The 23,849-nt window shown below is 43.4% G+C and overlaps 1 protein-coding gene across 3 annotated transcripts in view; it reads right to left on the reverse strand.

The window, feature by feature from the left end:
- Positions 1-354: 354 nt before the first annotated feature.
- The window catches only part of LOC138766019 (serine-rich adhesin for platelets-like), a 31,824-nt gene continuing 8,329 nt past the window's right edge, over positions 355-23,849 (reverse strand). For 2 of the 3 annotated variants that reach the window (XM_069943290.1, XM_069943289.1), the window contains exons 2-12: positions 10,117-11,664; positions 9,666-9,816; positions 9,384-9,569; positions 7,785-7,922; positions 6,908-7,102; positions 6,089-6,311; positions 5,799-6,004; positions 4,456-4,513; positions 4,055-4,230; positions 3,299-3,348; positions 355-1,530 (exon numbers count right to left, since the gene is read on the reverse strand). In XM_069943290.1, coding sequence (XP_069799391.1) covers positions 1,335-1,530; positions 3,299-3,348; positions 4,055-4,230; positions 4,456-4,513; positions 5,799-6,004; positions 6,089-6,311; positions 6,908-7,102; positions 7,785-7,922; positions 9,384-9,569; positions 9,666-9,816; positions 10,117-11,642 — 3,105 coding nt within the window. In that variant the 5' untranslated portion in view covers positions 11,643-11,664 and the 3' untranslated portion in view covers positions 355-1,334. Of the gene's footprint in view, positions 1,531-3,298; positions 3,349-4,054; positions 4,231-4,455; positions 4,514-5,798; positions 6,005-6,088; positions 6,312-6,907; positions 7,103-7,784; positions 7,923-9,383; positions 9,570-9,665; positions 9,817-10,116; positions 11,665-14,559; positions 14,647-23,849 lie in introns of those variants that run through there. The other variant, XM_069943288.1, reaches the window with a different exon arrangement.

Below are 23,849 nucleotides of genomic sequence, written 5' to 3' on the forward strand. Positions count from 1 at the left end.
TAAGGGCCCTATTCCACTGGGTGATTATCGGTTATAGGTCTGAACTTATATCAACGATCAGCCGATGACAACGATCATCGGCTGATCGTTGTCTTTAGTACACGGAACGATAATCGGCCGAATGGGGCCGATTCGGCCGATTATCGTTCCGTGTAATAGTACCCTTAGTCATAGACGCTGCTAACAAGAATACAACTGTGCTAATCTTTTGTGTAGTTACTGACGAAAAGCAGTCTTCCCCTGCCACCAAAATGGGCGTCTACGGCAACAACTTTATGCCCAATTTTACAAAAGGAAGAACTGCTCTAGAGCACAAACTGCAGCTTTATCAAGGGAAACACTGTAGATGTCACGTCAGGTTTGAAGGAAAGATCAATTTTAATACAAGTTTATTTTTCAGATTTTATGAATATTATTAAAAGCAACAATATAAATCTGAGGAAGAGGTAGAAACAAGATGGCTTCCAAAAAAAGATTTAAGAGCTATATACAGGAACATATATAATCAGCAGTCAATAGAATGTTTAATAAATACCTTACACTCGTATTTACAATGCATTCAGCCAATCTATTCTTCACAGTCTTCTCCCTACTTACTTGGGTCACTTGTATGTGTCCAATGTATAGGACATAAAAGGGCAGGACCTCAACTAAAGTGCGTGGATTTAGATGGGATATCCACTTTTATTATTTTTCAGTCATATTGCTGTCACAACCCACATCAATTTGGGGACTGAGCTGGTCCTATTCCAATAGACTGTAGGCCACACAAAAATGAATGAAAGATTGCATTCATATGGAAATTAACCACATGGTCCTGACAACATTAAAGCATTTGTTTACATGTGACAACTCCTTGTGGATTAAATGGTTCCCCCAAAATAAGACACTTACAGGGTGCCCCACTGCTGGGACTCCAAGTGAGGAGCTGTAATCTGAAGGAGAACCTGGCAGAAAGCGCTTAATATGTCTGCAGAGCCCCCGCAGGTGAAGTAAGGCATTACAAGTTACCCACTAAAATCAAAGGGCTCTCTGTCTAATTCACAGGTGAGATGGGTCCTCCAAGAAGACTGACACCTATGATATTTAAGTCTTCTGTTACCACAATCATCTGAATTCATCTGCTTTTAAAGAAGTTCACAGCCACATCTACTCACAAGCATCTATAATACACTAAATACACTATAATATACTGTACATACACCTAGATGAATAGTAGTCGCTCCTATACCAACATTTTACCCCTACCAGGGTATCAGGGTAGGTAACCACTCTTGTGCAGCCTCCGCTGGTTCCTGAGGAAAGGTTTTTACAAGTGTCAAATATGTCCTGTTTTACGTCGGTGGAGGTCCATTCACATAAGTGAGCATCACAGACCAAGAGAAGCGTCTGGATGGGCAGGTTTGAGGACCCCATGGAATGAGAAGAGAGGTAACCAGGACCAGGAGCAAAACCGAGGCAAAGGCCAGGCGTCTCATCCAGAGGCAAGGAGAACATGGAGGTCTGTAGGAGGATTTGTGCAGGTCATCCCTGACAGGGAGGAGAACAAATCAGAGGGTTAGTTACAAAAAATATAGGTGAAACCAACCTCTTACGTACATTATTCTACCAATTGGTGGGATCTAAGGTCCCAGCTCCCAGGATGTTTGGAGACATAGCAAATTAGGGACAACTCAAAAGTAACACAGAGGCTTATTTGGTGTGGACGAAGCTTCAGTAAATAATCCAATTATTTCCACTACCACTAGGCGGAGCTCATTGCATACTGCTTTATTATTACAGTTAATAGAAAATGTACAGTATAATTCCACATGCCATGATCTCCCCCGAGAGGTGGCTACAGGAAAAGCAGATTGTATAATGTAACCTAAAGGCTGTATTGAAAGGAAATAGGGTATTTGGAGTTCTTTAAGTAGAAAATTGAGCTTTGACCCCTGTAAACCATTCTCTACTTAAAATATTGTCCATAGAAAGGTCTTAGCCTTTTATGTATAATATGCCAATGTATAGGTGAAGCCACAAGTAGGACCAATAGACCTCATAAGTTTATTGCCCAAACTTGGGGATTTCTCAATACCAGAAAAATTAAGTTATACTCTTTGTTAGGTCAACATCATTATAGGGATAACCACTATTTAGTTAAATACATGGAAAGTAGTAATGGTTTTGATGAAACGTACGTACAGTGTTTCCAATTCACCAGAGATGAACACCTTTAGACAATATAGACGCACCAGATAGGCTGATGACATCACTACATTGGCCAATTAAAGTGAGAATATTAAAGTGAGGCTATTATTTTAAATATTGTATTGCTTTAATAAAGTAAAACATTTATTGTGTTTTCTATTATTACCAAACAGGGGTCAGGGCTGCGTTCTTTGTCTGCAAAGTGTTAAAGCCTCATCACTTTTGTAGCCTGAGGCTATGTTCACACAACATATTTTTTCGTACTTCTACGGCCGTTGTTGCCCATTGCAACAACGGCCATAGTTTACATGGAAAAATACGTTGCCTATAGGTTATGGGATCCCGGCTGGGATCCCGTTAGGTATACGCTCCGGCAGGGATCCCTTGTGTATACGCCCCGGCCGGGTTCCCTCGCAGCGCCGCAAACAACTGACATGTCAGTTTTCTGCAGCCGCTATTCAGTGAATAGCAGCCACAGAAACCCATGTCAGTGCACACTATGAAGAGAGTGGCTCCGGCCGAAAGCTTCATAGTGAGTAGTGGGAAGTTCTAATGCGGGCACACACTGATGCGCCCGCATCAGAACTCTATGGCCATAAAGATCATCCGGCCGGTACTGCAGTATCGGCTGGGATGATCTTTGCAGAGACCGGTCGGTACAATACGCCGTGTGAACATGGCCTGAAGCTGTATAAAGAGGACTAATCCATATACATCACCCACTTAGATAGAAAATAAAAAGATTCTCATTCGGGCTGAACCTATGTGACAATATCAGGTATGCGACCGATAACCACTGTTGTGATTCCACGGCACCAGGACTCATGTGAGTAAAAGGGAACATGTTGCCACTCACAAAGTGGCTGCAACCGTGATCTCAGAGTCACAAGAAAATCTTCTCAGCTTGATTTCTTGTAACTGAGGTCACAGTCCCAGGCACTTGTGGACTGCAATGTGACCGCATTCACTTATAGTCGTGGTGGGGCGCCTTGTCTTGCGGGGGGAGTAAACACATTTTCTTTAAAAAACAAAAACAAAAAAAAAACGTAAAAAAACAGTTGTCCAAATCACCAAACTATAAAACTGAAACAAAGGAGATTTTTTTTACCCGTTCTCCATAAGAATCGACACATCTGGCTTTCCATTCCCCTTTGTATCCTACAACATAAAGATCACATATAGAATTATTTTCTAGTACATCTATAGTAGGTGCTGCTGTACCCAGTGCTAACAATTTAAGCCCTTTTTACACAAAGCGATTATCGGCCACATTTAGCCGAGATCGGCCGTCCAGGACAATAATCGTCTCGTGTATTAGAAGACAATGATCATCCGACATGCAGATGTTGTTGTTATCCTTCAACATGTTGAAAGCTCAACGATGAGGATAGAAGCGATGTGCTGCCGTCTCGCCATGAATTAGGAGCGGTGGCAGCAGACGCTATCTTCTATGGGCTGCCCCCCGACTCTTACCCGCTCGCTGCAGATTATTTATGACTTGGTGATATCACTGGCTTCTAATGACAGGCTGACAACTTATGGGTATCAATGCCCCCAAGGGGAAAAGGTGTCCTTATGGTGCCAGTGCAATATTCCAATATATAATCAGTACAGGTGAGCAAACCCAAGCCTGCAGCATTTGGATGTAGCCCTAGAGTGTCCTGGAAAACATGGATGCATCTTTTGGGAGTTCGGGTTTGGCCGAACCTTTAGCAATCAGTCTTTTCCTTGTTTATTCTAATCACAGGCACCCTTACATCCCATGCACTCACACTTCTTTTCTGAGTATGATATAAAGTTTTGTACAGGAGTATATAACCTGTGAAATATGCATGTTGCTAATATCCGTACATGTGTATCTCACCTGATTCCGCACCCTTCGCTTCTTCCTTCTCTGACGTCTCCTCTGTCCAGAGCGGTTGGGTTGTGACTGGTTGTCAATCTCTTCATCTGGATCAGCAGCTTTCCCGTAGTATCGGGTTAAAGCAAAGTGAATGTTGTGCTTGTGTTCAGCGTCGGGCTCATCTATGGCAAGAGAGACTGAGACCCAGGGAAAAGATTGCAATTAGAAGTCTACAAGTTGCAGTAGTGTCTGTATTTACTTTCCCGAAATGATGGCTGTCTGTAGATGTCGGTGAGGTTATAAACTGAGGTTCTGCCTGTGAATCACATGGAGTAAAATGTACATGGGGATGGAGGTCCCTAATGTTATACCACAGATTCATCAGGGCTTCTATGGATATTTCTTGTACGTAAAACACTCACCTGATGAGCGGGTAATGTCTTGTTCCTTGCCCGTCTCCAGTGGAGAGCTGTGCTGCACCTATAGGGTTACACAGTATAGATTGTAATTCAAAACTATTATAAGATGAGCAAACTGCAAAACCAGGCTGGTATCTATATGTGTAAAATAATGGTGAAACAAAATGCATATGTTCTGTAATAATATCCTATATTGGAGTCTAGGGTTGGATGGGTTTGCACCATCACCTCTTAAAGGGCATGTCCAAGAATACATAGAATAGATTTTCCTAAAAACTGCACCACTCTTGGCTGTAGCCTTTGTCTGGTTTTGAAGTTCATAATTTCCATTTAAAATACTTGGACTGAGCCCCAATACTAGACACCATCTATAAACAATGTGGTCCTGTTTTTTTTTTTTCTAATCGTGGACAAACCATTTAGTTGTAAATTATAAACTCCCAAATAGGAAGGAAGAATTTGGTTTATTCATATGTATTCATGTAAAGTTTCCTATATATGAATGATGGTTGCCTTCAAAACTTGGTAAGACATGGACTTGCTTGGGTGAATCACCCATTTCAACATAGTCATAATTTCTATGGTTAATCCTTTGGTGGGGGACCTCAGAAAATATTGTGGAGATTTGTAAACAATAAAGGAAATGTCTACTTGAACTGACATTTTGGTGAAAGGTAAGGTCCACCGAGGGTGCAAAAGCCTAAAAGCGACTCTGTACCCACAATCTGCCCCCCAAACCACTTGTACCTTCGGATAGCTGCTTTTAATCCATGATCTGTCCTGGGGTCCGTTCGGCAGGTGATGCAGTTATTGTCCTAAAAAACAACTTTTAAACTTGCAGCCCTGTGTCAAATTGACGTGGCCTAGAGTGTCTATGCTTTAGGCATGCAACATCTTTCTGTCCCTCCTCCCCTCCCTCCTCATCATTAGGAATGCCTCTGGGCAGGATTTCTTCTAATCATTACTTGTCTGAACACTGCACATGAGCCTTAACTATCCAGCACATGTGCAGTGTTCAGACAAGTGATGAATAGGAGATAGGAGAAATGCTGCCTGGGGCAGAGGAAGAAAAGCAAGGCTTTGCAGGCCTAGGGCACAGACGCTCTAGGCCACGCTAATTTGACTCAGGGCTGCAAGTTTAAAAGTTCTTTTTTAGGACAATAACTGCATCATCTGCCGAACAGGCCCCAGGACAGATCTTGGATTAAAAGCAGCTATCCAACGGTACAAGCAGTTTTAGGGGCAGATTGTGGGTACAGAGACGCTTTAACAGATTATCTACCACAAGACAGAAGACTAGAACTACATGACAAAACAGCAATATGAAGAGAAGGTTGTCTACTTACCAATGCACTTCCCACCAGTCCTCGGCCATGAATCTGCTCTTGGTCCCACTCTAAATGACAAGTGTTACTAGGTGAAGAACGGTTGGTATAAATATCTCCCAACGTTTCATTGCCTTCATGTCTTGTCATATTAGAATAAGTAATTCCAGAACACGAACTGAGACTGCTCTGAGATCCATCACTTCTCTGGAGACGCTTCCAGGGTGCTTGATAAGGAATCAAAGGTCAATTGTTATTCCTAGTAGTGGATAATTGGTAATTGGACTAGAAGACAAAGGAGAGTTGCCTACCAGAGGTAGCTGTGTAGAAAGACTCTTGTCCATCATGAGAACTAGATCTTCCAACATCGCCTAATGGGTCCCACTCCAGGTCAACTGGCAATGCTGTACTGGTCACAGGAACATTTACTGGGCTGGAGGTTTCTCTATCTTCAATGTCTAGGTCTAAAAATACATCTGAAGACCCAGATGACAGATGTTCTATGGCACTATCTAGGAAGTCATCCTCAAATACCTTCAAGAGAAAGTTAATTCCAGTCATTGATATTGTAACAATTCCAGTCACTATTAATCATAGCTTTTATTACTTTCAATAAGCTGTAGGATGGATAGCTAGGCCAAGTGCATGGTCCTCTTCTTCTTTGCCAAAGAGCAAAGGAACCAGACTAGAGATGAGCGAACCTCGAGCATGCTCGAGTCGATCCGAACCCGACCTTTCGGCATTTGATTAGCGGTGGCTGCTGAAGTTGGATAAAGCCCTAAGGCTATGTGGAAAACATGGATATAGTCATTGGCTGTATCCATGTTTTCCAGACAAACTTAGAGCTTTATCCAAGTTCAGCAGCCCCAGCTAATCAAATACCGAACGTTCGGGTTCGGATCGACTCGAACCCGAACCCGGTTCGCTCATCTTTAAACCAGACCAAAGAGACCTGCAGAATCTGGCCGTGGCAGGAGGATAAGGCAGGGTGGACTTGCTATAGACATCACCATAACAAAGACCAACACCCATTCTCTAGGTCTGTACCCGACTGCTTGCTTAGATTTGACATATCATATCAATTATAACAGGACCCCACCCTGCACATCACTGGCTACATGTATACATACCAGTTTGGTGCTCACAAGTCTCTTTTGTAAGCGTGAGAGACGAATGTAGATCTGCTGGCAGTATGAGCCTAGTTCTGTCATCTCCACCTCTAGATCTGCAGCATCCCGGGGATCACTGTTATCTATCAACTGGTCTCCTCGCTCCAGAAGACCCTCCACCTTCTTCATGTTGCTCCAAACATCCTCCTGGAAAGCCTGGAGATGAATGATCAAGCTGTAATGTTATTAATAGAACGTGCCTGATGTAATACACTAATAGTCTAAGTGGGTATTATAAAATCACTGCATTATGGACGTAGGCACAACTCTGGAGATGACTCTATTTAATTCTATAGGAGAAATTCTAGGCATGCTCTGTGACCTGTGCAGAATTATTGTGCTGAGAGGAGCTGTAAGCATCACAATTGTCAATGGCCTAATTCTGTTTATTTATATACTGGTGTCAACTTTCACTCTAATCCTTTCTGTGATTATAAAGAGGAATAGGACCTGCACAGAGCTGTTAATATTTGCTTATTACTAGGTTTAGGGGACAGAAGAAACATCCATAAAAACTTGATTTAAACAGAGGGTCATTTTCTGATGACAAATCCCCTTTAAGGGTGCTTACACACACGACTGATGCACAGCAGATCAGCAGCAGATCTGCAGCAGATTTGATGGTGCAGATTTGATGCTGGGTTCACTTATTTATATCAAATCTGCTGCATATCTGCTGCGTATCCGCTGCATATCTGCAGCAGAAAATTCACTGCGATACGGTGTGTGTGAAGCTACCCTAAGACAATGTGCAGGTATATTCTACTACCTGAAGTGTGGAGAGAAGAATTGCACACTGGGTGAGACATTTGATCTTAACCCTTTTCATATCTCCTACCTTTAGTTGTTGAATTTTCTCTGCGGAGTTGCCCCCATAGATGTACTCTACATTGGATAATTCCAGGTCCATCTCCGTCAAGCACAGTTTCATGTCGTCCTGGTCAGTTTCAAATTGTTCCCTCTGCTGGACTCTAGACTGTGGGAAGGTTATAGAAAATCAATAGCTGCATCTTAATGTATTCTTTCTTTACCATAAAGGGGTATTCTCATTTAATAATTTTTAAAATAACTTTATTTAGCAAACTTGCCTCCTTCTCCTGATAATCCTGCTTTTCCCTCCCATTGTTGGCAGGTTGTTAACTAGGTAATAGACCACCACTCTGCTCTAAAAGCAGTGGTCTGGCTGGTGTATATATAGCTATAATGTAGATGCATTCATAGATAGTGTATATATACACATGTTATAATATATAGCAATATGTATATTATAGCTTTATATACCAATGACAGGAACTGTCATGACCAGCAGCAAATCCCCATAGAAAACCTCTTCCACTCTGGACATTTCCTGTCATAGACAGAGGTGGCAGCAGAGAGCACAGTATCATACTGAATAGAATACAGTGGTGCCTTGGATTACGAGCATAATTTGTTCCGGGACCGCGCTTGTAATGCAAATCCACTCTTAAACCAAAGCAAATTTTGCCATAAGAAATCACTAATATGCAGACAATTGGTTCCACACCCCAAAAATAATGATTTATTATTCTGAATAACATATAAAACAAATGAAACAAACGATGAGAAACAGCAGAATATGTGATATTATAAGTTACTGTACAGTAATGGAGAGGATGGGAAACACAAGGGCAGACAGAGACTGCAGGGAGCATGAAGGAAGGAGCAGGGCAGATGTGGGCATATACATGCAGCACTCTCTGTCCGGGGAGAGAGGGGTTACAGCTATGAAGAGATTACCTCCACAGTCCTGTCCCCTGATGTAAGCCCCAGCCTGATGTAAATCTGCTATCATTTGGAAGGTGAGGGAGACTTCCTGGGTCGGAGTACAGTGCTGTAGACCCCGCTATACAGACCATGCCCCTCCCCCACTCCCGCTCCCACCCAGTACAGGGAGTTCCTAAACCAAAGCAATGCTCTTAAACCAAGTCACATTTTTGAAAAACTGTGAGCTCCTAAACCAAGTTACTCTTAAACCAAGGTACCACTGTACACCACTTCCTGCAGAACATATATCAGTTGATAAGTAATGTAAGACAAGATTTATTCAAAGAAGGAATTTACAAATCTGTATAACTTTATTGCACCAGTTTATTTGAATTAATCAGAGTACCCCTTTAACTTGACAAGCCCTACAAGTAAAGCTATGTTAGTTGAGATTAGAATCTCTGATCACAAGAACAGGGTCCACTGTCCCTAAAATTAGTGGAAATCAAGTATGTACAGTGCCACACTATTCACTTTCTATGGGACTGCCAAAGATACCTAAGTGCAACACTCTTCGGCAGTGCCATAGCTAGTGGCCACCGGTCCGCTCAGTCTGAGGACAAGGGACCAATGTTCATATAACTGGTGGAAGTCCCAATCCTGTGGTTAGGTGATAATCTCGGGATACCTGAGTGTGAAGATTTGGATGTACCTTAAATGTCCTGTGTAAGGTTTCTGTCTCCCCTTGTAGACTGTTCCATAAGGTGTTGACCTCCTGCATCCTACTCCGGAGGACACTGGGAAGCAGCGTCTGCTGAGGAGTCTGGGTGAGTCTCCAGTACTGTCTGTTTAGAGACTCCAGATCTAATAATTTCTCTCGCATTTCTGTAAGCAGGACCTAGAATGGTGGGGAGGTAGGTTAGAAAGGGGTTATTGGTAAAACTACAAAACATTTGAAAAATAAAAAACAACAACACATTTTAGTGATTATTACCTCATACTTCCTCAGAGCCAGCTTAGCTTCTTGGTGTAGTGTCTTGTATCGGTTTCCTTGAGAAGTGGTTATCTGAGCAATCTGTAGCCAATCCTCAAAACGAGAGAGGGAGTCCAGGAAGCGTTCACATAGTTGTCTGTCCTGATCCATGCTAGAGGGAAAGATTAAAGATAGTAGATAGTACCACTGAAAAGATTAAAATGGCCCCTCCATTATGGTGCCCTGTTTTGTCACCCAGTAGAAAACAGTGTTTGTTTTTCCAGGAGTCTTTGGCCAATATCCCACCCCCAAAACCGCAGTTCATACTTCATGCGCCCTGTGCATATTCTCACCACCCACTAGTTAATGTCAATAAGAACGCTAGAGTGAGGCCCAATCTGTTTCAGGGCCCTATATCCACTGCATGGTCTGCTAATATAGTGTGCACATCTATCATCCAAGTGTTACTCACCGAACCTTATTTTCCAGTGATGCCTCCCATACTTCACATTCCTGGACTTGGTTCTCTTCTTCAGAAAAAGGAGTATGCTTGGGTATTACTGTATAAGGGGAGGCATGAAGACAGCTGGGGAACATTATGGGATGTTTTTCATGTGTACTGGTGAACACAGTGTCATCTGCAGAGTTGGGGCAAGTAGAATCTTGGACAGGAGAAGTGTCAAAAGAAGAAAAGGGGTCAACAGAGTTGGGAATAGAAAAGCTGTGGGGGGATTTGCTAGGCAAATAACTACCATTGACAAGTGAATGGCCAACTGATAACTCATCATTGGTGGAAACCACATCAGTCTCAGCAATTTTTGGAGAGTAGAAGCTCTGGGTAGACCATGGCGTGAGAGGGTCAAAGTCTGTATTTTGATTATGATGATGATCAGTAGAAGTACATTTGCTACATGGATGGGTTGTAGCATTCACATGAGGGGTAGTGGTGCCATTAATGGAAGCCATGTTGCTTGACAGATCGAAATAGTTCTGTGACTGCAAAGTGTTTGAGCATTCATGTTCATTGAGGTGAGGTGAAGAAATCCCGGATGAGAAGTCGTTGGGTAACTCATAGGTGCAGATACAGGGAATATCGACAGGGAAGATGGAGGACACCAAGGAACATTCATCAGATTGGGCTTTAACTTGGCATTCCTGGGTAGTTTTGGCATGTTGGTTGACTGGCTTGTAGTTGAGTGTCGACGAAGAGGACACAGGAGAGAAATCTCTGGGGTCTTTATTTGGGAAAATAATGTAGGCAGAGGAATAGTCTACATGGGATAGAGAGTGGTCATCAGTTCTAGAGGTGAAGGCGCCATTCATCTGTGGCAAAGAGGAACAGTCAGATTGGGTCTGTTCAGATATGGATTTACAGTTCTGAAATGATCGATAAGAATATGTTGTTTGGGATATGGACATAGAGTTCTGACATGATGTAGACAAGTATTCAGGTTGGCAGGAGCAGTTTACAGGAGACTTAGAAGAGGGCGAGGAGGCAGGTTGTGATGTAGAAGAATTATTGGCTGAAGTTAAAGAGTGGGTGGAAGTAAGAAATGTGGAGGCACCATTCAAAAGAGGTGAAGGAGAATATTCCATCTGGAATTTAGAACTGTACGTTGGAATCAATGTCGAGGGGGTATAGTCATGTATGGACGAGTGGTCCTCAGGTGGTAAAGGGGAACAAGCTTCTTGGGATCTCACAGAAGAGTTCTGACAATATGCAGAGGGAAAATACTCAGTTTGGGTGGAGCAGTTCAGTGACGCCAGAGAGGAGGATGCAGGTTCTGATGAAGAGGAGCAGTCCTGGGGAGCCATAGAGGAAGAGATTAGGGGTGGCACAGATGAGAAGTCAGAGTTGGTTACAGTAGAAGCGCTGTCATGAGAAGAATTGTAATTTATTACAGGGAAAGAAGGAAAATCTGATAGATCTGAAGATGAGGGGGGACTGGGATGGGGAAGACAGGGACTGCTTATGAAGATGACGTCTTCTTCTCTCATGGCTCCATAATGTGGATTCTTTCTGTGTAAAAAACATTAGAGAAAGGTGTTTTTAGCGATTTCAGGAAATAATGGAAAACAAACAAAACATGGCAAAATAGCACAATGTGAACAAAAACTGTAAAACTACTTAAATAAGTTATTAGGTCTCCTGTAGTTCACAGGAAGTCAGCTGACTCTTACACATTAAACACTGTGATTTTCTGTGGGTCAGGCTGGTAATCACATGGCTCAGTTATATTAAGGAGAAGCAATGAAACAGAGGGCACTGTTAGACTAGAGATGTTAAGCGTACGTTATATAGACAAAAAAAACATGGTGTGCTTCTTTAAAGTTTTACAGCCATTTATAAACAAAAAATAATTATATTTATGCAAAATTTGGATTGGTCAGGGCCTCTGAGACCTCCACTTATCTCTAGGGACAGTCAGTAGAAGTGCGCAACAGTGTACTTCACTTCGTGGATCGGCAATCAATCCAACTGATTGCAGGAGAACAATTCCATTATAAGTCTATGGAGCCTGTCTCCTGCAATGAAATGGATTGAACAGTAAGCTGCAGAGTGAAGGGACTACAACCAATGTAAATTTTTAAAAAGTTTTTTTTTTTATAATTGGCAGTAATATTTTAAATACTTCTTTTTACTCTAAAGAAGGCAATTTTCTATGCAGATTTTCTTAATACATTTTATATAGCAAAATGTTGGTGGACAGATGCATATAATCAGGCTCACAGTCGTGTAGTCTCGATAGACAAACATTGTTACTAATAGGCGTCAAACTGAAGTGCTCTAACTTTCAATATGGCAGTACCAGAGGTTACCACCTTTGCCCTGGTCACCTATAAGTGTTAAAATTGTGAAATGGAAACATCAGTAGCTACAAGGCAGAATACACCATGTAAACTCCTCTCAGAGCAGGGCCACTGAGGGAGAAGCACTCGGCATGTAAAAATCACCTATTCTTACTGCAGAGGTAGTAGAAGTGACACCAGCATCAGCAGCTTGGTGATATGAGTTTCTGTGGTGGTTGAGCAGCTGCACACAGGATCACTATGCACAATAGCAAGTGTCAGCTAGGAAGGTGTAAAGTACGTCACTACTGGGAAACCGTGATCTCTGGCATGGCGATCATCTCTCATCATATGGCAGTCTGATGGATGAATGTGAATTTTGTGGATGCCCAGAGAACGTTACTTAAGGGCCTTTTATCGTGCAAAAAATCGTTAAATAGTTTGAATTTGAGTGATATTCTTATGTAGTTGATCACATCTTGAGTCGACCTCAGAATTATCAATTAATCGTTTGCAAGTCTTTCAGTGCACACATATGACCACTGCTCTGTTCCGATGGCATACTTAAGTCACTATTCTAAAGCCCATGGGGGTCACAGCAGTTGGAACCCCCATTCATACATTTATCTAAAAGATAGGTCCTATTCTTGGAACAACCCCATTACGGAAACATTTACTTAGCTAAAATCCAAACTCATGTGGACGCCAAGTCCGAGATAATTTCTGCGTCCAAATCAGAAGATTTCCACATGGAAATCTGTCTCCTGTTGACTTAAATGGTTACTGTAATTTCCCTTTATTTGACAGTTTATGTGATTTCTTATGTATTTATATAGGGCCTGGGCTGTGTACCTATCTACCCACCCATAAAGTTCTGCATGTAAACGTCTGTGTGCTTACTGCTGTATGTCCAAAGGACTGCAGTGTAATCTTCCCACCCCTCTAGCTTTTCAGCAACAGCAGCAACTTAGTGCTTTCCTTTCTGCTCATATAACACCTTGCAAACCTAGTGCATCAATAACCACCTCTGCCTCCACATGCTGTCTATAGTAGTGTACTGTGCAAGTAAGTGACAAATCTCTGGTACGAGTTGATTTGAAACAAAAACATTTTTTGTGAACAACCCCTTTAATAAATGGAACCCAATGATAGACCCCTAAGCTCCTCAGAATTTTGTCAATGAACTCCACACCTATGCAAAGGATTTGGTACAATGTGTAAGGAAAACATAGCCCTGACCTCTAACAAAGCTATATTAAGAAATCAATGGAGACAAACGTGTTGCTCAAATGCAATGTCCGCACCATGTAATCACTTTTAGGCTGGGTTCACACTACGTATATTTGAGGCTGTATATTTGAGGCTGTATAGCAACCAAAACCAGGAGTGGATTGAAAACACAGAAAGGCTCTGTTCACATAATGTTGTAATTGAGTTGATGGCCGTCATTTAATGGCAAATATTTGCTGTTATTTTAAAACAACGGCTGTGGTATTGAAATAATGGCCGTTATTTACTGTTATATGGCGGCCATCCACTCAATTTCAACATTGTGTGAACAGATCCTTTCTGTGTTTTCAATCCACTCCTGGTTTTGGTTGCTATGAGGACCTGACATGAGGACCAAATACAGCCTCAAATATACATAGTGTGAACCCAGCCCTAAGAACCATGCACAGGGATAACAAGGCTTATTTTAAGGTGCAGTAATTATTATATTCTTTGCAATGGGCAGGATTTTATATTGACATGACAACATTATAATTAACACTAAGAAAATTGAGTGAGGTCACCGCTTCAAACATTTCTATTGTGACTATATTTATATTCTTTGACGGAACAATGACATGATGTACTGGTACTACCCCGATCATCTGTATAAAGAAATACCCCCTCTGCTGGTAGGACTCCTAATAGCAGAGTAGCAAAAAACCTGCACTACTATTATCTCAGCATCTAACAGTTCCAGATAAGGCTGATAAACAGATAATACCATCGCTAGTATTATAGTCAGACGATCACTACATGTGCCAGACTCTGAAGCTCGTAGTTTTCATGTTTAGTGTCTGTACTGAACACCAGCCCTCCCCCCTCCATCTTGAGAATGGGCCCACCTTATACATACCCAGAGTGCAAATCACGGCATGGGGGTTAGATGCCCAGGGTGGTGTCAGTCATCCAAGCAGCAGACAAGGGATTTCCACGTGGACACCACTGTGATGTGTTGTGAGGTTTATGTCTAAAGTCCAGAGTAACGTCTCCCTGACACCGCGCCAAAACAAACAACATTACAACCAAACATCGCACTATTCTGCCCGGAGCCGCTGTGCTCACTGACCTATAAACAGTGGATATGAGAGTCAGTGAATGAGAGTACTTACATTGTGTATGCTGACACAGCACAGAAAATGTTACCTCTACTGGGCTCTAAAACCACTGCAAGTCTGGGTAACTTCCTTTAAGATTCTGGGTGACCCTAATAGGACTGATTGTACTGAACGAGCCAATGGACATGGCAGTGGATGGTATGGTCAGTGCACCTGCCTGGAGCCTGGACCGCAAAAAGATCAATCCAGGTTTATAGAATCTTATTGGCCTTACAGTGAGTGATAGCGAATGGGCATTACAGATCTGTGCACAGTATAAAACCAATATGGATGTGTTGTGGAAGGCCTAAGGCCTCGTTCACACATTTAGTCATTTTCACACGTTTAGTATATTATTTCTGCAATCTGCAAAAAAAAAAAAATCATCCGTTGTGAATCCAGAATCCGAAAGTGATATTTAAATTAAGGGGATCCATATTTTTTGCGGATGTTGCAGATGTAACTTCCAAACGTGCACAAAAAATGCGGATCTCACAGACTTCTATTGGTTAGTTGTTTGCAATTACAGTCCGCACTAGGAAATGCAGACTTTTTTGCGGAACGGATTGCAGATCCGTAAAACTACGTATAGTATGAATAGCCCAATAGAAATCAATGGGCCCTAAATTTATGGATCCACAATTACAGACAGATTTATGGAACATGTGAATAAGGCCTAAGGTAAGTTGATTGTTGGCAGGTGTGTGTGTGTGTGTGTGTGTGTGGGGGATTTGGTAGACTCATTTCTTCAGGGCCCCCAAAGACTAGGACTAGATTTTAAGGAGCAAACTAAGATTGAAAACTTTTACTGCCTTAGATCACCAGGTTTATGAATTTATCATTAACCCCTTAAGGACCGGGCCTGAAATGGCCTTAAGGACCGGAGCAAATTTTATGAATTTGACCAGTGTCACTTTATTCATTAATAACTTCGGGATGCTTTTACCTATCCGGCTGATTCTGAGATTGTTTTCTCGTGACATATTGTACTTCACATTTCTTGTAAATTGGAGTCGATACTTATAACGAATCTTTATGAAAAAACCCAAAATAGCGTGAAAAATTGTGAAAAAATGCATTTTTCCAACTTTAAAACTTTTCTGCTTATACAGAAAATGGTTATACCACATAAATTATATATTAAATAGCATTAGCAACATGTCTACTTTATGTTGGCGGCATTTATTAAACTATATTTCATTTTTTTTAGACAATAGGAAGCTTAAAACATTAGCAGCAAATTTCCAAATTTTCAGTAAAATTTCAAAATCAGATATTTTTAGGGAACTGTTCAGGTTTAAAGTGTATTTGAGGGGACTGTGTGTTAGAAAGCCTCACGAAGCACCCCATTTCAGAAACTGCACCCCCTAAACTCTGCAAAAGCACATCCAGAAAGTTTTTTAACCCTTTAGGGGAGTCACAGAAATAAAAGCTAAGTGTGTAAGAAATTTGAAAATTTTAATTTTCTGTGCAGAGATTTTATTGTAATCCAATATTTTTCATAATTATAAACCTATTACCAGAGAAATGCACCCCAATATTGATTGCCCCATTTCTGCAGTTTATAGAAATACCCCATATGTGGCCCTATTGCGCTATTTGACGCAACCACAAGCCTCAGATATAAGGGAGCGCCTAGTGAATTTCAATGGCTCCGTTATTTTTGGTCATTTTTGACTGTACCACTTCAGGTTGGCAGAGGCTCTGGGGTGCCAAAACCTAAAAAACACCCCTAAAGGGACACCATTTAGAAAACTACACCCCTCAAGGAATGTAACAAGGGGTGCGGTGAGCATCTGGACCCCACAGGTGCTTCACAGATTTTCCAAACAATATGGCTTGAAAAAAGACTAAAGTATTTTTTACACTAAAATGTTGTTCTAGCCTTCAATTTTTCATTTTCACAAAGGGATAAAAGGAAAAAAAAAAACACAAAACATGTAGCACAGTTTCTCCCGAGTACGGAAATACCCCACATGTGGACATAAAGTGCCAAGCGGGCGCAGGACGAGCCTCCAAAGGGAAGGAGCGCCAATTGGCTTTTGGAAGCTGGATTTCACTGGAATGGATTTCAAGGGCCATGTCGCATTTACAGAGCCCTCGTGCTGCCAAGACACTGGAAACCCCCCACAAGTGACCCCATTCTGGAAACTACACCCCTCAAGGAATCTAACAAGGGGTGCAGTGAGCATATGGACCCCACTGGTGACGGGCACAAATGTGGAAAAATGTGACGTGAAAGTGAAAATTTTCATTTTTTCACTTTCATGGCACAAATGTGCCCGTCATCCAGGGGTCCATATCCTCACTGCACCCCTTGTTAGATTCCTTGAGGGGTGTAGTTTCCAGAATGGGGTCACTTGTGGGGGGTTTACAGTGTTTTGGCAGCACAAGGGCTCTGTAAATGCGACATGGCGTTCATCATCCATTCTAGCCAAATCCAACCTCTAAAATCCAAATGGCGCTCCTTCCCTTGGGAGGCTTGCCCTGCACCCACATGGCGCTTTATGTCCACACGTGGGGTATTTACGGACTCGGGGGAAATTGCTCTACACATTTTGTGTGTTTTTTTCTCTTTTAACCCCTTGTGAAAATGATAAATTCAAGGCTAGACCAACATTATAGTGTAAAAAATTTAATATTTCATTTTCACGCCACATTGTTCCACATTTGTGCCCGTCACCAGTGGGGTCCATATGCTGACTACACCCCTTGTTACATTCCTTGAGGGGTGTAGTTTCCATAATAGGGTCACTTGTGGGGGGTTTAACTGTCTTGGCAACACAGGGGCCTTTTGAATGCAACATGGCCCCTCGAAATCCATTCCATCCAAATCCAGCCTTCAAAAACCAAATGGCGCACCTTCCCTTTGGAGGCTTACCCTGCACCCGCATGGCGCTTTATGTCCACATGTGGGGTATTTCCGTACTCAGGGGAAATTGCTCTACACATTGTGTTTTTTTTTATCTTTTAACCCCTTGTGAAAATGAAAAAATCAAGACAAGATCAATGATTTAGAGTAAAAATTTTAAAAAAATTACACTAAATGTTGGTCTAGCCTTGATTTTTTTCCATTTCCACAAGGGGTTAAAAAAGAAAATGAACACAAAACGTGTAGGGTAGTTTCCCCTGAGTACGAAAATACCCCACATGTGGACATAATTTGCCATATGGGCACAGGGCAAGTCACCAAAAGGACAGAGCGCCATTTAGAGGCTGGAATGGGGGATGGAGGCCATGTCGCAATTACAAAGCTCCTGTGCTGCCAGAACAGTAGAAACCCCCGACAAGTGACCCCATTCTGGAAACTACACCCCATAAGGAATCTAACAAGGGGTGCAGTGAGCATATGGACCCCACTAGTGATGGGCACATGTGTAGGACATGTGCCGTGAAAATAAAAAATACCATTTTTTTCATTTTCACGTCCCAAATGTGGCCGTCACCAGGGGGCCATATCCCCGCTGCCCCCCTTCTTAGATTCCTTATGGGGTGTAGTTTCCAGAATGGGGTCACTTGTGGGGGGTTTCTACTGTCCTGGCCGCACAGAGGCTTTGTAATTGCATCATGGCATCCTCTAATGGGAATGGCGGCCATACCTACTTAGCTGGGGAAAAGGGACAATTCTAATTTATTTGGGGGTATTAGGCCAATTATTAGTTTATAAGGTTGGAAATGACAGGTGTCCATCAAATTCAACCTGTGTTGATCCAGAGGAAGGCAAAAACCCCTCGTGAGGCAGACGACAGTAGCCTCATCACAGGGGAAAAATTCCTTCCCGACTCCATAATGGCGATCAGAATAATCCCTGGATCAACGTGACCCCTGAAATAGGAATAAGGGACAGAATTTAGATAATGTAGAACCCCAGTGACGTGTAGTGCGCCTTGGAGCGATCCAGTATGCAGAGGCCGGGGGGATCAGGACAGGTGTCACACTGGTAAATGGTGTCCTTCCTGATCCCCCTGTTACCCCACACTCTGCACTTCTTCTGGGGTCTCCTGTTCTCCAGTGTGGGGGACGTCACCTGGAAAATGTTGTCCTGGTGCGATACGGGGTCCTTCATATCCAGAAGCGCTGGGTCCGCTCCATGGCTGCTAAATATTAGGGCGCTATTACTATTTCTGATATGTTCGGATCGTGCCGCAAGCTACAGTAGCTCAGGCAGCGAGGGACCAGAGGAGGGGGGTGCTGGTATAAAAGTTATCCCCGTACAGGTGGTGACCTTTATCCAGCAGTGGGAAGATCAGTTCCCGGACGATCTCCCCACTAACTCCGAGGATGGGGGGGGGGGCATCTGGCGGCTGGATTCGGGTGTCCCTTCCTTCATACACTCTAAGGGTACGTGCACACTGCGGAATCGCGAAGGATAACCCTTTGTGCATTCCGCAGTTGGCACCCGCCGGCGGACTGATGCAGGCGCACGTCTCCGTCCGTGTCGTAGACTCCATTCTATGCACGGGCGGATTCCGCTCTGCGTCCAACGTGTTGATGGAATGACGGATAATGGAATCCGCCCATGCATAGGATAGAGTCTATGACACAGGCGGAGACGCGCACCTGCATCAGTCCGCCGGCGGGTGCCAGCTGCGGAATGCACGAAGGGTTATCCTTCGCCATTCCGCAGTGTGCACGTACCCTAAATCTGTAAGTGTACCCTGAGGTACTCTCACAGAGTTTGTAGAATTTCACGCCATACCGTCATCTCTTATTGGGACGGTACTGGCGGAAAAGACGTGTCTGGGGGGCAGCGTACGCTACGCTACTCCCAGACACGTCACTGGATGATGAGGAGGATGAGGATGAATGGAGGAAAGAAGGATCCCCCCAATTCATCCTCACTGGCTGTTTCGGTGTCGGAGGCAATAATAATGTATGCGTCCGACACCGAAAACACCCTGGGGGCCATCTTTATATGGGGATTGGTATATGGGGTATGTAGTGGTGTAGTGTAAAACTTTATTCAATGTAGTGTGGTGTAATGTAGTGTTTTTTTACGTGTTTTTTACAGTAAGTATACAAAAAAAACCTACGCCAAAAATGGTGTTGCTGATGAATGCCGCACTTATGTTCGGCACTTATAAGCAGACCGTGGCAGTAGGATATAAAAAAAAAACACCCTACGCCAAAAAGGAGGAGTTGCTGATTAGCAGCGCACTTTCGTGCGATGCTGATCAACACTCAGCGGCGATAGGGTGCGGAAAATAGAAAAAAAAAAAATTGGGAAAAAATTTTTTTTTTTTACTACATTCTGAACATCCCTGTAGTGGCTGATACGTGTATTACACTTATCAGCCGCTAGGGGGCAGCAGAGCGCAAGATCCGAAAATAGACGACGCTGGAGCCGGAAAAATACGAAAATAGACGACGCTGGAGCCGGAAACAGCCGATCGGGACTCACGGAAGAAGCCGAAGTCCCGACAAGAGGAAGTGGACGCCGGGAACCCGGAAGACGCCGATCAGGACCCCGGGACAGGTGAGTAATGTACAAATACCTGCTCCGGACCCCTCAGCTACCTAGCTGAGGGGTCCGGAGCAGGTATTTATTACTTGTGGGGACTTTGATCGCCGTGAACGGCCGGCCGGCTGGCCGGCCGTTCACGGCGATCGGGACGGTGGTACCGTGACCACCATTACTTTTTACAGTAATGGCGGTCGGTGCCGTCCTCGGACAGCACCGACCGCCATTTTTTTCCGGGTCATCGGGCCACCGATGGCCCGGAAAGGTTCCGATCGCCGCTATGGGCTTATCAGCCAATAGCGGCGATCGTCGGCATGGGGGGGGTTAACAACCCTCCATGCCGACAGGGAGAGATGGCCTGCTATGTATTATAGCAGGCTATCTCCCCCGATCGGGACCCGGCCGGCCGCGGCGCCCGTTTAAAGGGATGACGTACCGGCACGTCATGGGTCCTTAAGTGACAGTGATCCATGACGTGCCGGTACGTCATGGGTCCTTAAGAGGTTAAAGGACAAGTGCCATGAAAAACTTTTTCTCAGTAATTGAAGCACATTACAAAGTTATATAACTCTGTAATATGCTTCAATCACCAATCTGCCTCCCTTCCCTGTCTTTTCCCCCCTCCACCCCCCAGCAGGAAGTGTAAGAAACTCACACAGACCTAATTACTGTCGTTACCAAGCTCTTCTCTAGGCTTCTTCTAGTAACGATGAGTCATCAGCAGGAGGGCTGGGCTAGCTCCTGTTACACCAGCCTCCCCCCCCCTGCCTTGTCAGGTGACTCAGCTTGCTCAGCTCCGATTGGCTGAACAACTGCAAGCCATCTGAGTCCATGTCACTTGCTTATCTTCCCTAGTGACATGACTCCTTCACTCACTGAGTCCATTCGGCAGAAGGAGAGAGTATGAGGGGATGGGGGAGGCTGCCTATGTGCTGGGGGTCAGTCAGAGAGAAGATAAGCAAGTGACATAGACTCAGATGGCTTGCAGTTGTTCAGCCAATCGGAGCTGAGCAAGCTGAGTCACCTGACAAGGCAGGTGAGGGGGAGGTTGGTGTAACAGGAGCTAGCCCAGCCCTTCTGCTGATGACTCATCAACACAAGAAGGAGCTAAGAGAAGAGCTTGGTGACGGTGACGACAGTAATTAGGTCTGTGTGAGTTTCTTACACTTACTGCTGGGGGGTGGAGGGGGGAAAAGACAGGGAAGGGAGGCAGATAGGTGATTGAAGCATATTACACAGTTATACAACTCTGTAATGTGCTTCAATTACCGAGAAAAAGTTTTTCATGGCACTTGTCCTTTAACCTCCTCTTTTTCTTCTAATTCACAGCTGTTAAACTGCGGCCCTCCAGCTGTTTTAAAACTACAATTCCCATCATGCCTGGATAGCTAATATTTGGCTGTCCAGGCATGATGGTAAATAAAGGTTTGCAACAGCTGAAGGGGCACGAGTTTGACCCCCCTTATCTAGCTGTTGGTATGGCTTTCACCACCAAGACTCAAAGAAATTACAACATCTATAAGATATGTCTAAAGATGATACAAAAGACAGTAAAAACATGAGCCGAATCACCAAAACATTACTATGACCACATACACGAATAAAAAGGTAGGTAAATTATTATTATTGATGATTTACAACTATACATTTGTGGACCGATTACATGAAACGATTATCATCCATACTTGGCCGATTACAGGCCCTTTTGTACGATAATCGTTTGGTGTTATAGGATATATTAAAGGACCTCTACCAGCCAACACTGATCATGGTCTTTAACATGTTGAAAAATCAAGATCATGTCGGCGACAGTCTGCTGCTTGTCACACCATGTAACAGGAGCAGCGGCAGCAGACCGCTGCTGACTTCAATGGGCAGCCCCTTCCACTGCCCCCGCTCGCTGTCTGTGTATGTAATAGGGAAATGAGGGGGAAGCGAGCGCTGACCTGACAGGTCGGCGCTTGCTTCCCCTTCATTATGGTGCAATGTAATACGACCTTATGCTGCATTTACACGGAACGATTATTATTATCAAATTCAAACGATAATCGTAAGTGTAAACGCAGCGAACAATCAAGCGACGAGCGAGAAATCGTTCATTTTGATCTTTGAACATGTTTTCAAATCGTCGTTGGCAAAAAATTCCCAGATCGTTTCATGTAAACAGTCGTTCACCGATTTAACCTATTTAAGCAACCGCAAAACTAATTTTCCGAACGATATATCGTTCCGTCTAAACGCTGATTGTTATTAAAAAAAATCCTTATTTTGAAAACTTTCATTGTATGATTGGGCGAATTTTCGCTACGTGTAAACCCAGCATTAGTTGTTGTTATCAAAACCTGCTACTAAAGCAGCCTCAGGCTTTGGGCCTGTACCTTAATGCTCTTTGGGTTGGCCTACTCTGAGAACCCCGCTTTACACTGTTAAATGATACCGTAAAAAGTAGATCTTCCTGTAGCTATGTAACGCAATGTTTTATTCATAAATAATGTAATGTTGAGAACATACTTAGGGACTTTTCTGAGGATGCGGTACTGTCCCAGGAATTGGGATCACATACGCCCTTTGTGGTTTTGCAGTGATTATAATCCAATCCATATACTGTGTCCTCTAATTATGACCATTATTGTATGCTTTGTTATAGTCCCAGCAATAAATTCTCTTGAATGGAAAGTTCAAATTCCATCTATATATACTCCGTGCTCAGGAAATCATTTACATGAAGTAGTCATACAGTCAAATACTTTGTAAAAGATCTGTCTCCTCTTCTCCTCTTATAAAGGGACAATGCGGGAGCATCTTCCCTTGCATTGTGTGGCTCCTCTGTTATTACTCCTGGAAATTTATAATAAATTGACCATTGGGCAATACTATTCCATTCACAGTCTGGCATGGTCCAGTGAGCGCTGACTGTATACGGACACATCCCATTGAAAGGGAATATGATAACACCCAGTTCTCATTTCACACTTACAGGAGTAACAGAGTAATAGGGTAAAGGAGGTCTATAAATATGTTTACTATATACATCAGAGGATTGACAGACTAAATATATAGGAAATTGTGCTACATGATAGCGTGGCCACTGGGTGGCAGTATGTCAGTGCAAGGGAACATTGTTGCAGACTGAAGCATATTCTATTATTGGTCAGTATCAGTCCTTCATATGGAGCAGGCTTGAATGGTCAGTCACTTCTGAAAGTCATTATTATGGAAACATCACTGCAGTCATATGATATTACATAACTATAGATGCGCAAAACAAGAGTCCGTGGAGCCTCATTTACGAGTCTCAAAACACGGGATAGCCAGATATCTCTAGCCTGTTGCCAACGGGGTGCCTCCATGATGGGGAGAGCACCACACCACCCTGATAAATAACCCCTTAAGTCCCACTCGGTTGCGAGTATTGGAACATAGACAGGGAAACAACAGGGTGGCCTCTTTTGTCAATGTCTAACTCAAGGTGCGAGTATTGCGATCATGACAAGGTCTTGCAAAGGCAGGCCTCCACCCACAGACAGCTGTTTCGGGGTATTTGCCCCTCGTCAGTGTGGGGTAGGATTCTGGCTAGTTGGGGCAATG

This window comes from Dendropsophus ebraccatus, chromosome 10 (genome assembly GCF_027789765.1).
Source record: "Dendropsophus ebraccatus isolate aDenEbr1 chromosome 10, aDenEbr1.pat, whole genome shotgun sequence".
Taxonomy (NCBI): Eukaryota; Metazoa; Chordata; class Amphibia; order Anura; family Hylidae; genus Dendropsophus; species Dendropsophus ebraccatus.